Raw genomic sequence first — 19,065 nt, forward strand, 5'->3', positions numbered from 1 at the left:
GCTATTACAAATTTTTACTTTGAACTACCTCACTTTATTAAATAAATTCTGAACAGCTCTCAACACCTATTCATTAAAACATTTGTTGTGGTTAGGTAGGATTAATGCCATGAAACAAGATGTTCTCCTGAGGTTCTTACACATCTTCCAGACACTACCAATTGTCACTAAGGCTGCATTCACACCTGAGCGTATCGTTTTCAGGCGTTTTTGGGCATTTTTGTAGGCGTATTTTCAAGCATTTTGGGCGTTTCTCTGGCGTTTGTTGGGCATTTTATGAGCGTTTTTAGGGCATATTATGGGTGTTTTTTTTTTAAAAATGGGTGTGTTAAAATGGGTGGAGACCACCTGTGTGTTTGAAAAACGCCCGTGAAACGCAGATAACGGCGTTTAATGCGCTCCTTTGGGACCAGAACAGCTCTTGATCAGCCCAAAAAGAAGCTCCTGTACTTTTTTGAGCTACACGCGTTTTGCTTCAGGGGACAAAACGCTCAGATGTGAACAGGGGCCATTGAAATTAATGTGATTTTGATTGTTGGACGTTTTGGATTTTCACAGATGAGCGTTTTATGGGCTGAAAAACGCTCAGGTGTGAATAGGGCCTAAGGCATATTTTAAAATGTGTCAACTGATTAATGTTTTTATCTGGAATACCCATCGCTTTCTATTATGCCACAGAATCCTATCATTCCCCAAGACTAAGGAGGGGCAGGAACTCTGATGTAATTGATTATTACTTGGCAGTCAAGAATAGTACAAGAATAGTAGATTGGTTTCACCATTCAAATATGAAAGTATTGCTACAGTTGGAAGGGGAATTACTTCTTCAAACCTATGGGCACTACCTTGGGTTTTCCCAGGACTCAGGAAAGACCTTAAAACCCCTCCAGACCTCATGAAACAGACACTTTCTACTTGGGACCAAATTATCTACAAATTTCAGGTTTCCCACTATATAGGTCCTTTGACACCCCTTTTTAATAACCCGACATTTCCTCATGCTGCAGAAGCTTCTACCTTTGGCCCATGCTATGAGGGCATACATCGTAGAATAGCCATGGTAATACAGTCAGAACCCAGCCTCATCCTAACTAAGGTACAGTAGGTCTACTGTAACCCAGAACCATGGGCCATTGACTTCAGGATACACCAACTTCACTAATTCCTTCAACCTATTCCAAACACTTTAAGGATTCAATCACAACCTACCCAATTTGAGGCTCTTTTTCTTCAAGGAACCCTACCTACAAATGTAATATCAGCTATATACTCAGTTTTTTCAATCCCAGTCCCATACCCCTCTTCCCTCATACGGCTACTTGGTGAAAAAGAGCTTAGTATTAGTATTACCTCAGAATAGTGGAACAAATGTTTTTCTTTAACTCACGAATTATCCATAACCAATAAAGCACAGGAAAATAATGTCACATTAATCACTAGATGGTATAAATGCCCACACTGTCCATTAAAATGAAACTTTAGTCAGAAAATGAAATCCTGAAAGATCACTTCAGGCTGGCCATTTTTGCAGGTATAGCTATGTAAAAATTTACAAATAAGAGCCTATACTTTTCAAAGTCCAGTAATGCTCAGGTGCTCGCTATTCTCGGCACTGTGTCTAGAATCAGAGCCACTAGAGGCTGATCAGCTGACCGCTTTAAGATTTACTGTTGCTGAAGGGGGAAGAAGGCAACAAAAAATGACACACTGTGCTGAGGAAAGGCAGATTAGGAAGGGAGTAAAAATAGGCAGGAGACATGACAGGGCAAACTCTGTTGCCAGGGAGACGCAAAAGAAACTTCCAAGGATAGCGTCTTGTCTCCCTGACATTCTCTCCTTAATCCCGGACAGTGACATGGCTATGAGAGTAAGCACTATAAAGCTTCTGTCATTGTTCCTTTCTATCTGTCAGGATTGGTGTCATTACTTGGGCCACCTGCTGTTGTTCCTGGAACCGAAGGGCATAGTTCCGGTGGCCACCAGCGGGTGTCTCCCAGGAGCTGGTCTTTTCTAATGAATTAGGCTGCATCTGATGTGATTTGCTGGGGGTATATATAAGCCCGTCCTTCACCGGCTTTAGGGATTCAGCATTTTTCCTGCAAGCCAGTCGTCTGTCTGAGCCTGATCTGTTTCTGCTTCTTGTACCCTGCTTCCTGCTCCCCTTGTCTCCTGTCCCTATCCTGCCTTGCTCATGTGTGCTCCCTCCATTTTGTATATAGTAAGTTAGGTTATTATTTGGGTTTCCCACTGTCACATTTATTTTCACTTACTTTGTTTATGGTTTACCGGTGCTGGTATTGGAGTGTGTCATTTGGCCTAATAAACTTATTTTAACCTTATTCAGTCTAGGTCCTGATTCCTTAAGTGCAGCCAACTGATCTGATCACCCTTGCAGGTTTCCTGCATGTGGTATCCCTGACACTATCTGAGCCAAAGCATATACAATCAAGGCTGAAAATGTACATCCATTGCTCAAAAAAACTAAAGGAACACTTTTTTTAACCACTTCAATACAGGGTACTTTCACCCTCTTCCTGCCCAGGCCAATTTTCAGCTTTTAGCGCTGTTGCATTTTGAATGACAATTGCATGGCCATGCAACACTGTACCGAAACCAAATTTATGTAATTTTTGTCCCACAAATATAGCTTTCTTTTGGTGGTATTTGATCACCGCAAGGTTTTTTCTTTTTTGCTAAACAAAAAAAGACTGAAAAGTTTTTGAAAAAAAAAAAAAAGTTTTTTTTGTTTTTGCCTGTCAGGCGCGAACTGAAGAAAGCCGATCAACGGCACTTTCTATTTACTAAGTGACCAGCTGTGATTGGACACATAGGATGGGACAACCACTTTGCGGGCTGTCATTTTGCTATATGACGGGCGGGAAGTGGTTAATCAGAGTATAGCATAATGTCAATTAAACTCCTGGGATATTGATCTGGTCAGTTAGGTAGCAGAGGGGGTTGTTAATCAGTTTCAGCTGCTTTGGTTTTTATTAAATTACTAGAATAGCAACAATGCAGAGTTGTATAAAGTACTCGAAACCCATACTTGAGTAAAAGTACAAGTGCTCGATCAAAAAGGGACTTGAGTAGAAGTACTAAAGTATTCAACATTTTTTGTACTTAAGTATTGCAAGTAGTTTTTTTTTTAAATTTTGCTACTCAAGTACTGAAAGTAAAAGTACCAGTAGTTTTGAAAAAAAAATTGCTACTCAAGTACTGAAAGTAAAAGTGCAAGTACTGTGTTATGTAGTTATTAAAGAAAGTAGTCAAAAGTTTGAACATCATATTGTTTTTTATTATTTCAAATGCAGCTTTTATTTATGCATACAGTAGTATTTATTTTCGTATGCGCTGATAATACACGTTTTGAGCTTTATGAAACCTGCCATCTACTGTTCTGGCAGTGGTAATTTTTATAATAGTAACGAGTAACTATGCAGCACAGAAAAAAAATATCGGAGTAGAAGTATTGAAATCATCGAAAAAATGTAGTGAAGTAAAAGTGGAAGTAGGAGAAAAAAATTCTACTCTAGGAAAGTACAGATACCGCCTTTCGGTACTTAAGTACAGTAGTGAAGTAGTTCTACTTAGTTACTATACATCTCTGCAACAATGAGACAGCCTCCAAAACAGGAATGCTTTTATAGGCAGACAGCACTGACCTTTTTTTCCCTACTCATCTTTTCTGACTGTTTTTCACGAGTTTTGAATTTGGCTACTGGTAGCAGGAGGCGATACCTGGAGCCTATAGAGGTTGCACAGGCAGTCCAACTCCTCCAGGATGGCACATTAATATGTGCCATTGCCAGAAGGTTTGCTGTGTCTCCCAGCACAGTCTCAAGAGAACAGAGGAAATTCCAGGAGACAGGCAGTTACTCTAGGAGAGTTGGACAGGGCTGTAGAAAGTCCTTAACCCATCAGCAGGACCGGTATCTGCTCCTTTGTGCAAGGAAGAACAGGATGAGCACTGCCAGAGCCCTACAAAATGACCCCCAGCAGGCTATTGGTGTGAATGTCTCTGACCAAACAATCAGAAACAGACTTCATTAGGGTGGCCTGAGGGCCTGATGTCCTATATTGGGCCCTGTGCTCACTGGCTAACACCATGGAGCTTGATTGCCATTTGCCATTGAACACCAGAAATGGCAGGTCTGCCACTGATGCCCTATGCTTTTACAGATAAGAGCAGGTTCACCCTGAGCACATGTGACAGGCGTGAAAGGTTCAGGAGAAGCCGTGGAGACCATCATGCTGCCTGTAACATTGTTCAGCATGACCGGTTTGGTGGTGGGTCAGTGATGGTCTGGGGAGGCATATCCATGAAGGAATACACAGACCTCTACAGACTAGACAATGGCACCCTTACTGCCATTCGGTATCGGGGGGGGGGGGGGGGGGGAAATCCTTGGACCCATTGTCAGACCCTACGCAGTTCCTCCTGATGCACGAAAATGCCCGGCGTCATGTGGCGAGAGTATGCCGCCAGTTCCTGGAGGGTGAAGGAATTGATATCTTTTAATGGCTCCCACGCTCGCCTGACCTAAATCCAATAGAACACCTCTGGGACATTGTCTTGGTCAATCCAAGGCCGCCAGGTTGTAACTCAGTCTGTGTAGGAGCTCAGTGATGACCTGGTCCAGATCTGGGAGAAAATACCCCAGGACACCATCTGTCATCTCATTATGAGCATGCTCCAATGTTGTCAGGCATGCATACAAGCACGTGGGGGCCATACAAAATACTGAGTACCATTTTGAGTTGCTGCAATGAACTTTCATCCAAATGAACTAGCCTGCTGCATCATTTTTTTTTCACTTTGATTTTTGGGTGTCTTTGAATTCAGCCTCTCTAGGTTGATAGTTTTCATTTCCATCAAATGATGTGGCATCCTTTTGTTCTTAACACATTACCAAATCCATATCAGTATAGATAATCCAGCATGATATTTTTCCCCATTGAGATCTGATGTGTTTTCAAAGTGTTCCTTTAATTTTTTTGAGCAGTGTATATTCATTTAAGAAAATGACCAAGGAGAGAGGGGGAGTGTTTCAAATCAGGAGGTGACTGCTCTGGGCTTCAACAAAATGGCAGCCTACAGCAGGAAGAAACAGGATTGCATAAGGCAATTTACAGCACACACTAATTTTGGTAGCATGTTTATTATTGTGGAATTTATGGTATTTTATTAAAGAACAATAATTGTCAAACTGTTATATCTGTAGTGTTTAATTATCTCTCTCCAAAGCCCTAATTCCCTTGATTTTCTGCTGCTCTGTTGTTCTGTTATCCGCATAATAACTTCTGACAAGTTCTCTGACATTGGAGATAAAAGCAGCTGAAAATTTGTGTCGAGGATGGTGCTATAAATAGATTAGCAGAGAGAGCTGGTCTATTCAAAGTACAGCCCTGCAAGTATCTTCATTCTTCCGCCTATGTGGAGGAGGGGTTGTGCCTTTTCTCCCTATCAGCTCTCACATAGTGTATGCCAGGACTCCACTCCCACAGCTGAAACAGGAAGAACAAATTCTAACACGATGTGCACTTCTTAAAGAGCAAGCTGAAGACTGCAGATATACATGTAAAACTTATGTAGGGAGATTTGTTTCATCTCTGTGTATCATCTGAGGCTGTTCACCTCTTTGGGTATATGTGAGGGTTTTCATCCACTTTAAGCCATTTGGCCTTCATTGGTTCCTGGATCAGCAGAAGCTGTGATCTGCTAAGTGCTGCTCTAAGCTCCAAAGGAAATAAGGTAGCCAAACTATTATTTAAGTGGCTGTAAACTCTGTTGCACCACTTGCATCTCTGGTTAAGCCTATAATAAGGCTAACCTTTAGGTACTGAGAATATCTCCTAAACGTGAGATATTTAGAGTCCATGCAGTTGATGACAACGCATGCGCTCTGAAGGTCCAGGTGCCAGTGCTGGAAATTATGGCTCCCGCGCACATGCGCAGGAATGACGTCATTGCAGCTCTGGCCACTCACAGCGCGGAAGAAACACCGGGGGGAAGATGTCACCCGTCACAGCGGCACATTATGCCATTGTCTAACAGGTTTTTTTCTCTTACGTCCTCTTGACAGTCGCCGCCCACTCATTCAATCTGCACGTCTGGGTATTGGCCTTCTCCACAGGAGTAAGCTAGGCAGAAGATTTTGTTAGAATAATCACAAAACCTTTGTAAAGAAACACCTACAGGGCACTGTCCCTCTGGTCAATACCCCCAGCTAGCTTCATTCCCAATTCAGTTTTTTCTGCTGCCTAGCTTAGGAGTAGGCTGGCTTTCCCTGGCTTAGACTTCGGTCTCAGCTTTTTTTCTTCTTTTTCTGTTTCTCTCTAAAAAAGTATTTTTTCTTTTAAAAGATAGCTTTTTATTTGTTCCTTCGCTTAGTCAGTCGGACTTTAGAGGACTACAGCGTTTGCAGAGCTGGGACTCACACTGGTTATTCTAGAGCCTTATGGACTCCCAGCCTGCCATTGAGCATTAGCAGGTTACTGGTACGCCCAGGCCTCGCAAACGACAATGTCCCTGACCAGGGATGAGCCTGCGAAGTTGTTATCTTCACCGGCATGTCTCAACTGCGGTACGCCCGTGTGTTGCCAGCGTCCCTTTCGGCTGACGGCACCCCCACTCAGGGTGGGAGGTTTCCTGTCGCAGAACGGTGCCCATGTTCGCTGGACCGGGGAGTACCATGCTACCCCTCTGTCTCTGAACATGTTTGTCGGAGTGTGTATGTGGGCCCTCTGTTTTGGGGATGACAGTTCTGTTTGGGTTCTGTGATATCCCCCTCATGGCTGTAGATGCGGTCCCTGTGTGTCCCTTCCCGGTCCCTGCGGGGGCGCTTTCTCGGTTTAACCGCTGTGTGGGGGGATGCGTGGGTCTCCTACGTCCCTGGGGTGCTTGTGGTACTCTGTGGGAGCCAGTGCATGGTGTTTTGGGGCCGCAAATAGCGCTAAACAGTGCGACCGCCATTTTGGGTGTGGGCATGCTGTTTGGCCTCATACTGTGGGCAGCAGCCATTTTCTGTCATCCTATTTGCGCCGATCAGGCACCATCTTTAGTGTGGGCATGATGTCCTTTGTGGGCAGCGGCCATTTTCCCAGAGCTTTTCTCCCATAGACTTCTATTGGCAACCATTTTCTTGTGGCTCAGGGCTGGCTTTGCCTCTAGGGGCAAGGTCACTTCCTCTTTCTTCCCTTCAGATCCTCAGCAGCGTGGGCAAGTATAACACACTGTGGGGGGCTTTTTTCTGTATTCCCTGGCCTGCATTCCTGCTAGCATTCATTTTTACAGTTTCCTGTAGCAAGGGACTAGGTCTCCATTTGCAGTGCATTTGCGGTGGGGACCGTGGGAATCCCCGATTTAAAGGTCCAGCGTCATTTAAATTGATATTGCTATTATGGAGTCCCAGGATAGCAAATTCCCCCCCAGATCTGGTGGAGGGTTCAGGTACTCCTGAATCCTCTGCCATAGTCTCGCTAACTGCTGCACTTGCGACTTTAGCGTCAAAAGTGGACTTGTTGATGTCTGACCGGGTTTCTAAGGAAAGGCCTATGCCCTCTCAGTCTTCTGATTCAGAGCCAGATTTGGTTGCAACGGACAACGTCCCCCCTGAGGGGGTCTCAGTCGGATGTGGAGGAGAAGGATTCGTCCTCAGGGTCAGCGCGGGACCGCGCTGCGGTGGACGCACTTATCAGCTCTGTTAAGGAAACCTTGAATTTGGATGTCGGGTAAGCGGTCTTCATTTGGGACCCGCAAAGCCCAAAAATCGGGTCAAGTTTTTCCTTGTCCCGGGGAGTTTCACAAAACCGTGAATGACCAATGGCGCCGTATCAAACATAATTTTGTGGTGCCCAAGAGATTTCAGTACCGTTATCCCTTTGCGGATCCGGTGGATTCTCGCTGGACTGCGGCTCCTAAGGTGGACCACACTGTGTCCAGGTTAAATAAAGCCACTTTAATGCCCGTGGAGGATTCTCCGGTGTTTAAAGTCCCGGCGGATAGGCGGGTGGAAACGTTTTTCCGCCACATCTATCTGGTAGCGGGTTCCTTGCTGAAGCCTGTGTTTGCTTCAGTAATGGTCTCTCAGGCTGTTGTAGAGTGGACCAAGACGCTTAGGCGCACTCTAATTGCTGACTCCGCCTCTCCTGCTGCACTGGAGATGGTGGATCAAATGGGCCAGGCCACACTGTACCTGTGTGACGCGGCCTTGGATGAGGCCTCTTTAGTCGCACGACTATCGGCGGTCGCGGTTGCGATCCGACGCATCACTTGGTTGAAAAGCTGGTCGGCCGACCAGTCTTCCAAGAAGACAGTGACTGACATCCCTTATGCGGGCAGTCGTCTTTTTGGGGACTCTCTGGATGAACTGATCAAAGGGCTCACTGGGAGCAAGAGCACTCTTTTGCCCCAGGTGGCTAGGGGAAAATCATCCCATGCCAAGCGGGGTCCCTCCTTTAAACCTAACCAGGGGTCCTTTCGTGCCTTCAAGGCACAAGACAAAGGGAAGTCTTTCAAGGCCTCTAGTGGCCAGAAGAAGCCATGGGCGGGCAAGTACAAAGCCGGCCACGCTGGCGCAGCGACTCAGTCCGCCTCGTCCTGAAGGGACACCCTCACCCGTTTCAGGGGTGGGGGGACGTCTGCATTGTTTTCCGAGCCTTGGCTGTCCAAGATTCAGGACAGGTGGGTTCAAGAACTCATTCCTTCAGGGTACAAGATCGAGTTTCGATCTTGCCCCGCAGACAGATTCTTCCCCGCAAATCTTCATTTAACCCCCAATCGTTTCCCGGGATCTCCGTCGGGCGGTTTAGGATCTCCTCGCCCAAGGGGTGGTTGTCCCGTTTCCACAGCTGGACATGTTTCAGGGTTTTTACTCGAATCTGTTCACAGTGCCCAGAAAGGAGGGCAAGGTGCGTCCGATTCTGGACTTAAAATTTCTAAACCGCTTTGTGCGGGTTCAGAAGTTCCAAATGGAGTCCCTCCGGTCGATGGTGGCATCCCTGAGTCCAGGGGAGTTCTTGGCTTCCATCGACTTCAAGGATGCGTATCTACACTTCCTTATCTACGAGGGTCATCAGAGGTACCTCCGATTCGCAATCGCGGAGGAGCACTATCAGTTCGTGGCATTGCCTTCCGGTCTCACTTCAGATCCAAGGGTTTTTACCAAAGTGTTGGCTCCTGTTCTACAGGGGATTGCCATCCTTGGGTACCTGGACGATCTCCTGTTAAGGTCGAATTCCAGGGCCACGCTGTTGCGTGATCTGTCAATCACGGTTCAGACGCTCCTGGAGTTTGGGTGGACCATCAATTTTCAGAAGTCGACTTTGTCCCCTTCTGTTCAGCTCCCTTACCTGGGGATGATTCTGGACTCCGCCCAGGTGAACGTCTTTTTTCCGGAGGACAAGCTCCGCATCCTGCAGGACGAGGTCAGGTCCCTCAGGGACCACGAGTTCTCCTCGCTTCGGACCTGCATGCGGTCCCTGGGCTTGATGGTGTCGGCCTTAAAGGCAATCCCATTTGCGCAATTTCACACTAGATCTCTTCAAGCGGGGATTCTGGTCCAGTGGGACAGACATCCTCAGTCTTTAGGAAGGAGGATTTCTTTGAGCCCACAGGTGAGATCGGATCTCCTGTGGTGGCTCCAGTCTCCGGCTCTGACGGAAGGCAAGTCCTTTTGACCGTTGCTATGGACTGTGGTTACCACGGATGCCAGCCTGTCTGGCTGGGGTGGAGTTCTGGGCAAGTTATGTGCCCAGGACACTTGGTCAGAGGGGTAATCCTCGCTGCAGATAAATGTCTTGGAACTGCGGGCAATCAGGCTCTGTTTGCTCCGTTGTTCGGATCGTCTTCAGGGCTGCCCAGTGCGTGTACAGACGGACAACGCAACTGCGGTAACTTACATCAATCACCGAGGAGGCACCAGGGGTGCCCGGACGGCCAAGGAAGTGGCCGAGATTCTGTCCTGGGCTGAGACGCAGGTCCCGGCGATTTCGGCAGTTCACATTCCAGGTGTGGAGAACTGGCAGGCGGACTATCTGAGTCGCCAGACCCTGGATCAGGGGGAATGGTCCCTCCACCCGGAGGTGTTTTGGATGCTATGTGGGGATCCCCGGATGTGGATCTGTTCGCGTCTCATCTCAACAACAAGGTGGAAAGGTTTGTGGCACGAACGCGCGACCCTCTGGCAGACGCCTCGGACGCGTTGGTGGTGCCTTTGCATCAGTATCGGCTGATTTATGCCTTTCCTCCGATTCAGTTGTTGTCCAGATTCTTCCACAGGTTGGTCTCGGAACCGAGGTTGGTAAGTCTGGTGACCCCAGACTGGCCGCGTCGGTCTTGGTACGCGGACATCATGCAAATGGTCATCGAGCCTCCCTGGCGGCTTCCGCTAAGAGACGATCTTCTGTCTCAGGGGCCGATCTTCCATCCTGCTTTACAGTCACTGGCTTTGACAGCGTGGCTGTTGAAAGCCACTTCTTGAGAGACAGAGGTCTCTCGTCAGTGGTCATTCCTACCTTGCTCAAGGCTAGGAAGGCTTCCTCTGGTAAGATTTATTATCGTACCTGGAAGGCTTATTTTGCCTGGTGTGAGTTGCAGGGGTTCCTTCCCCGCTCCTTTTTGTTGGCGAGGGTGTTGGCTTTCCTGCAAACCGGTGTGGAGCAGCGTCTTGCGCTGACCACTAATAACGGCCAGTTTTCTGCGCTGGCCATTCTGTTTCAACGCCCCTTGGCGTCAAATTCCTTGATACGCACTTTCATTCAAAGGGGTGCGTCATCTGGCTCCCCCTTGGGACCTGAATATGGTTCTGTCCATTTTGCAACGTCCTCCCTTTGAGAACATCCGGGAGATTCCTCTGCCTGTGCTGTCCCGGAAAGTTGCCTTCACATCTGCTTGCAGGGTGTCGGAGTTGGCGACCTTGTCCTGCCGCTCCCCCTATCTGGTTGTTCATAAGGATAAAGTGGTCTTGCGACCTCATCAGTCTTTCCTTCCGAAGGTGGTTTCAGACTTCCACCTCAATGAGAACATTGTCTTGCCTTTGCTGTGTGCGAGGCCTAAGCATCCTAAGAAGTTTGCTTTGCATTCCTTGGATGTGGTCCGGGCGATCAGAGTTTACCTGTCGTCTACTGAATCCTTCAGGAAGTCGGATTGTCTTTTTGTCCTTCCCGAGGGACCTCGGAAGGGTACGGCTGCGCCTGCGGCAACCATTTCTAAATGGATCAGACAGACGATTGTGCAGGCATATTCGATTAGGGATAAGGTTCCTCCTTTCCCTGTCACAGCACACTCTACCAGAGCAATTAGTGCGTCTTGGGCCTTCCGCCATCAGGCGTCGGTGACTCAGGTGTGCAAAGCGGCGACCTGGTCGTACGTGCATACCTTTACTAAGTTTTACAAACTTGATGTATTGGCATAAGCGGATGCCTCTTTTGGCCACAAAGTTTTGAGTGCGGCAGTGCCTTAGGGGAGACAGGGTAGTTTTTTGTACCTGTCCTCTCCTGTTGGGTTTATTCCTTGTTTCTTTGTTTTCCTGGGTTCGCTCCTGTTGAGCTTTTTTGTTACCCAGTGATTCCTTTTCTGGATCAGAAAAGATTATTTTCTCTGACCTGGGTGCTGCGTTGCCATTTTGAGGGTTACATTTTCTTACCCCTCACATCTACACTGCTTTAGGACGTCCCAGACGTGCAGATTGAATGAGTGGGCGGCAACAGTCAGAGGACGTAAAAGAAAATAGAATTTTTGTAAGAACGTACCGTAAAATTCTTTTCTCTGAGTCCTCTGACAGTCGCCGCCCCCCACCCCTCTTTTGGGGTTCATGGATCTCTATACTGCTTGCTACCAAACTGAATTGGGAATGAAGCTAGCTGGGGGTATTGACCAGAGGGACAGCCCCCTCCCTGTAGGTGTGTCTATACAAAGGTTTTGTGATTATTCTAACAAAATCTTCTGCCTAGCTTACTCCTGTGGAGAAGGCCCATACCCAGACGTGCAGATTGAATGAGTGGGCGGCGACTGTCAGAGGACTCGGAGAAAAGAATTTTACGGTAAGTTCTTACAAAAATTATATTTTTTCCTTCAGCGGTTTACAACCGCTTTAATGTGCTGAAGTTTGGATGGACTGCATCTTCCTGGCCTTGTTACACTGTCCATAATAACTATACAGTTTACACCATAATTGTATAACAATTATTTTTACAATAAAAGCACCTTAGGTCCAGTAATGTGAAAACCATCACGCTTAAATGCTACTAGTATAACTGCCTGAGGTGCAAATAAAGAGAGTACAGAGAAGAAACAGAATTGGCTCATGTGACAGAGAAAACAGCTTGAACGTGCTTGTATGAATCAAAACGTAAGGCCTCATTCACACTGATGCAGTCAAATCTGCGTTTATATGCATTTAGAAACATTTCAAAATACATGTAATGATTTTTCAATGGTGCCATTTACACTGTGCATTAACTTGTATTTAGGGGCAGTCTGTTTAGCTTTGTTCAGAGAAGACAGATTTCCATGCGTCAGGGTATAAAAATGGCTAAAACTACTTTAAAACATCTAAATGCAGGGAAAAAGGGATTAGGGAAGCATTAAAAATTGTTTATACTTCTCAGATCACTTCTGCATTTGTAAAAGCTAAATACAGGAATGCCAGAGTGAATGATGCCTAAAGCTGTTAAATATCCATATAAAGATACATAATGTGTGTAATTAGTGAGGTAGACAATTCTGCTGTTGACCACGTAGCTAAAGATGTCTGCTCCTTGACCCTCTCGTGACATAGTGACCTTTCTGTCTAACAGAGGTATAATTTGTACTAGATGACTAAGATTTATAGTGCAAATTAATAAGCGCTGTTTAACAATGACTGATTCCCTTTAAGAACAGGCATAATGATGCACTTAACAAACTATTTCCTTCTTGCTCTATTATTTTCTAACGCTAATGTAGATTTCTGAAGTGGTTAAAATGCATTCAGCCCTTCTCTGCAATAAATAAGATAAGCAAAGATGAACATCTGTGTTTGATCACAATAATATTTACAGTAATTACTAAAGATTTGCAGACATTCCCATCACTAAGCAGCTCTTTTGTCAGTGATTTTGAAGGCTGCCGCTCTTGGATTTCTTTCAGTTTTGTGTTAGAAGTTTTTCTGTAAAAAGATTTAAATATAGAATAACCTGAACATATTGATTATGCCTGTATGTTTATCAAAGGTTGGTTCACATAATGTAACTTCACTTTATAAAATATTCACTATTTTGAATGTTTTCTGTGCTGAATCTCTGTTTACTAGTATAGAAGATTTTACAGCACCAAATTTGGGTAAAAAAAAAAAGCATGAATGTGGCTTCAAAGTGGTTGTTAACCCTTTCATATGCCCAGTGAAGTGACTGGTCTCAGGCGATACACAGATATGAAACAAATCCTCCTACATATGTTGTATCTGTTTACTTGCAATCTTCTCTTCTCCCTACATCCCTGCAAAGTGTAAAAATCATAAAGCCTTGTCCAAGCTGTCTGGAAAAAAGGGGCGGAGAGCTGAAGTTACACTCTGCATAGCTCAGTGAGAAGAGTTCTGAAGGCTGATTGAAAGGAAGGGACACACCCCTCTTCACCCAGCACACAGGAACAGAGCTGATGCTGTCAATCTGCTGCAACTCCCTCCCCTGTCACCTTATTTCTCTTGGTGTCTGGAAAACTTGTCAGAAGTGATTCATGCTGATAGAAGAGGAATGAAACAGCAGACAGGAATTATACTTAGTGCTTTCAATTGAGACAAGTATACACTATAGAGGGATATGCTTTGTTCATATTTCATGTCGGAAGCTTATAACCGCATTAATTTTTTCATAATTGTATATCTCTAATTGCGTTAGTTGATAGCTCCAGCGATGTTTAGCTTTAGTCAAGATATTGCTTTTATCTGGATGTTGGAAATCTCTCAAGTGCATGTAGAAAACATTTTATCCACTTAATTTAGAGGGAATGTTTTATAATGGTACAATGAAAAGTCTATTTCTATTAAATGCGAACCATATAATGTGGCTAAGCAGAAGCATCTGTCAAGAGCACAGCTATCCACTAGGGCTTGTAAAGAAAGGGGCACTACATTTCACTTGGCAGCACAGAATGAAAGAAAATGTGCATTATAGATTGCTGATCAACAGGGAAAATACACTTTGCACTGCTAATAATTGGAAGAAAGTGCCTACCAAGAAATGTTACAGCCATGTCCTGCACACAAGGTCATTTTTCTAACTTGTTGCACCTCATTGTACAAATGTAATCAGTTTACTGTGGCTTCAGTAAGCAGATGTTTAGCAAGGTGAGGGCTGGTGGCTTTGAATAATAGAAGTATGAAACGTTAATGGGACAAGGATTTAGCAATGGGGGTAAAATTAGTTGTTTTAGAATATGTTGGTGCTATGTTAATAAAACATTAGAGATTGCCAACTTTGCCTTGGGTACCAATTATCATGGACTGCTTTTGTGACGTAATGAACAATATTAAATACCTTCCATTTTTAGGGTGTACGTTTGTAAACAGGCTGCTTTAGGCTATGCAGGGGACCTTCTTTGGCAAGAATGTGTGCACTGGTTAATTTTCTGGGGCGTTAGGATTGAGTACATTTTCCTTAACCCCTTCCCGCTGACATTACACACACACACACACACACACACACACACACACACATTTCGCCTCGCTGGACTAGGCTTTCTTCTATGGGACTGCATATATGCATATCTGTCTTTGTGCTGGAAACGACCTTACTAACAATCGGGACCCGGAATTCCTTTTCCGGGTCACCTGATCACTGTGATAGCCTCCGATTGGCTAGCACAGTTACCAATCACTGTGAAGCCCACCCCTCTGTTTTATTTCTCTTTAAATGGTAAGAGAGACCCATTGGATCACGCTCACCCTGCGGGGCAAAAAAAAATGTAACAAAAAAAAAGCTAAAAAGAAAAAAAAAAAAGGCTAGTATAAGGTTTGGTCTAGGTCAATGCTAGAGATAGTGTTTGGGTCAGGTAACAGTCAAAGGTCATGTTCAAAATATTTCAGGCAGAATTTTTTTTTTTTTTTTTTAAAAAGCATTTTTTTAACTTTGTATCCATGTCAGTTAAAGCGGAGTTCCACATGTTTTTGTGTTTATTGAAAGTCAGCAGCTACAAAAAGTGTATCTGCTGAATTTTAATAAACACACACTCACCTACCCCACGGTCCAGGGATGCGACCGGCGGGAGCCTCGATTCTCTCCCACTTCTCCCTGTGGTTCTGGCATCTCTAGTGTGGGCACTCAGCCATGACAGCTTGCAGCTTCACAGCCGGGTGCACACTGCACATGCGCAAGTTGCGCTGCGCGTCCTGAGTGGATGGGCAAACTTCTGGGACCTGTGAGGTGTCACTGAACATTGCAGGGAGGGAGGGGGTGTGGCCCAAGCAGAAGTGGGAGCGGGTACATGTCAAATGTGGCATGGCAGGGGGTCAGGAGGCCTTAAAGGGGAAGTTCCACTTTTGAGTGGAACTCTGCTTTAATGTCAGTGAGTTTTAGGTAGGATAAAAAAGCAAAATGTACACTATTGTTTTTGGGCTGTACTACGGGTACATACAACAACTAACATACACATATGTGGTATTGCTGTGATTGTCGGGGGCAGGAAAATGTATTTTGGGTTATTCTTTGGTGGTAAGTTATGGTAGTAGCAAGAAATAAACAGTTACATTTAAAACAATGATTTTTTTATTTTTATTTTGGGCCAGTTTTATGATGATAAAACAAAAATCTAAAGATGTCCATTACCATTTACCACCAAATGAAAGCCCAATTTATCCTGTAAAAAACAAGGTATAATCCACCTGGATGCAGAAAGTAGTTGTGATGATATGTGTGGTTTACTAACACATGTCAAAATTGCAAAATTGTGCTTAGGCATTAACATTCGTTTTACCTTTAGGCGCGAAAGGGTTAATTGTGGCCAGCAGAGGCAGATGTTATGGCAATAACAATGTTAGGCATTTTATGGCAGGCAAGTTAACCGCTTGCCGACCGCCGCAAGTAAATTTACTGCGGCGGTCAGCCCCGGCCAGGCAGAGTGACGTTAATTAACGTCACTAGCCTGGGAGCGTCTGGGGAGCGAGCGCGCGCGCGTGGAGGCGCGCTCCCGCGGTCACGGACCCCCCCGCGCGTGTGACCGGCGGACCCGATGTCCGCCGGTCACTCGGCGATCGTCGGGGGAGAGGGAGAAAGTCAGGCGGCTTGTGTAAACAAGCTGCCTGTCATTCTCCTCGGTGTAAAAACACTGATCACACGGTTCTACTATGTAGAACCGTTGATCAGTGTCCTTACACCTCAAGCTACAGCCAATCACAGTAAGAATCATGCCCCTAGGGACACACACAGCCCCTCCCTCTCAAATAAAGTTAACCCCTTCACTACCAGTGTATTTTTACAGTAACAGTGCATATGTATAGCACTGATTACTGTAGAAATGTCACTGGTAACCCCAAAAGTGTCAAAAATGTCAGTCAAGGGTCCGATCTGTCCGCCACAATGTCGCAGTACCGCAAAAAAAATCGCAGATCGCCGCCATTACGCGTTAAAAAAAAAAACAACAAAAATGACAAAAATCTTTCCCTTTGTTAGTAAAAGCGATAACTTTTGCGCAAACCAATAAAAATACGCTTTTTGTGTTTTTTTTTTACCAAACATATGTAGCATAAAACAAATTGGCCGAAAATGTTAAAAAATTTTGATTTTTACATTTTTTTGGGGTGAATTTCATATAAAAAAATGTGAAAAATATTGTTATTTTTGCAAAATTTACGCTCTTTTTTTGTTTATAGCGCAAAAAGTAAAAAGCACAACAGGTGATCAAATACCACCAAAAGAAAGCTCTGTTTGTGGGAAAAAAAGGACGTCAAATTTGTTTAGGTACAGCGTCGCAGGACCGCGCAATTGTCCGTTAAAGTCACGCAGTGCCGAATTCGCAAAATACCCCCTGGTCGTTTAGCAGCCAAATCCTCCGGGGATTAAGTGGTTAAAATATGTCTCATGAAACATAAGTTATATGTAAATCAAACTTACTATTCAAAAGTGTTAATCATTTACATCGCTACTCGCTATTAGCGGTGGGATTGCTGTTTCCAAGATAAAAAGGATATTGCAAATGATACAGTATAATCTTCATGTAATCTTCTAGATTGTAAGCTCTAACGAGCAGGGCCCTCTAGTTCCTCCTGTTTTGAATTGTATTGTAAAGGTATTGTCTTCCCTCACATTGTAAAGCGCTGCGCAAACTGTTGGCACTATATACTGTAAATCCTGTATAATAATCCTGTATAATAATGTATTGATGTCAGTAGTCTGTTCCTTTTTTCCCTCTTTCTCTCTCTCTCTCTCTCTCCCCCCTACCAGTCTTGCTTTCACATCTTCTTTTTGTTACTTTCTTTATCTTTAAACAGTCTAAACAAAAAACAAAAATCCATATTTTAGCGTACGTAACCTCAAAGTAAACATTTTTCATAATTTTTTTTTAATTTCTGTTTTGCAGGAGCTTTTTTCTTGTATGCAGGATTTGCTGCTCTTGGACTTCTATTCACCTATGGCTGCCTCCCAGAGACTAAGGGAAAGAAGTTGGAGGAAATTGAATCTCTGTTTGAAAATAGACTTTGTACATGTGGTACCTCTGACACTGATGAGGGGAGATATATAGAATATATTCGCGTCAAGGGAAGTAATTATCATCTTTCTGACAATGATGCCTCTGATGTGGAATAATTTTCCTTGGCAGATGCATACCAATCATTTAACAACCGTCTGGAGAAGGACAGCTATAAGTGACCTCACAGTCCTGCTTCTGGTCTGGTCCTCTGGAGAGCTTAAATTAAACCCTACCAAAATTACTGGTCTAAAAGGACATTTCAGTTACTTAAGAGCAAAACAATTATATGTTGGGAAATAAATGGCTGGTCATATTTGGAAAAGGATTTTCTAATTCCTTTTACAGTTGTTCTCTAAACACTAGTTTTAAAATCATGATTTAGGTTAATCTCATTACCTTACTTTTTTCAAAGGTGACTGTAAAATAGTACTAAATGCTACGATTGTAAAATTTCTCATCATCTTACTTTAAGTCTTCCTTTTGTTAATGCCATAGCTGGAGGCGTTATCGTAACATGCACATGATCAAAACCTATCGGCCAAAATTATTGCATGGTTTGATCTGGCTGTGTTTAGCTAGACGCAAACAACATGTTGTAGAAAATGTTTCTTAGAATTTTGTTTAAAATACCATTTAAGATGTAGCATTTTACAATTTCAGCATTGTTACTGAAGGGTAGCTTTTTGTATGTAATAATCCAAAATATTTGTCAAACAACCAGACACAAAACATATTAATAATAAGAGGTAAAATTAAAGGAAAATCATGGCCAAAGCTTATTTGGCCATACTTCTCCTATGGATCACAGGAGTGCAATTGGTTCTGCCTGCTCTCAGCTGACGTTACAGAGCCAGGCCAAGCTCAGAAAAGATCGGCTCAGAGGCCTGGATCAGCATTTGACTCAGGCTCTCAGCGATCCTCTGAGAGCCTGAACCAGCCCCTCCCACACCCTCTACAGCTCACCACTCCAGTAAGCGCTGGAGGGGAGAACAGAGACCTGCTGACTGATCGTCACGGCTCTCTGCTTAGAGCGGATGAGAAGACTGAGCTCTCAGTGGTGTTTGATCACTCAGTTCTCTGAAGAGCCAGCGGGGGACAGATGCAGCATCAGATCAATGCTACATACACCTAGGTTAGTATACATGTTTTGTTTTGTTTTTTAAATCCTGAACTTAACAAGCGCAGCAAAACTTATCATTTTGGAGAAAAGTGTGCCAAAGTTTAACAGAATTTTATTGATCTTTAACACAAACAGCTACAGCTATCACATTAACTGAAGTGTCAGCAGGACATTTTTGTTTACCACGGTTGCTGTAGACACACTTTTCCAGTTTACACAGATCAGACAGACTAATCTAATAACTAATAGTCATTAAAATCCAGATTGCACATTAGGAACTATT

At 44.3% G+C, this 19,065-nt stretch overlaps 1 protein-coding gene across 1 annotated transcript in view; it reads left to right on the plus strand.

The window, feature by feature from the left end:
* Positions 1-18,454, plus strand: part of SLC2A13 (solute carrier family 2 member 13) — a 421,105-nt gene extending 402,651 nt beyond the window's left edge. Inside the window, exon 10 of the mRNA XM_082254444.1 lies at positions 17,552-18,454. Coding sequence (XP_082110570.1) covers positions 17,552-17,778 — 227 coding nt within the window. The 3' untranslated portion in view covers positions 17,779-18,454. The remainder of the gene's footprint in view (positions 1-17,551) is intronic.
* The last annotated feature ends 611 nt before the right edge of the window (positions 18,455-19,065 follow it).

Source organism: Pelophylax lessonae (assembly GCF_965119305.1).
Source record: "Pelophylax lessonae genome assembly, chromosome: 4".
In the NCBI taxonomy this organism is placed as follows: Eukaryota; Metazoa; Chordata; class Amphibia; order Anura; family Ranidae; genus Pelophylax; species Pelophylax lessonae.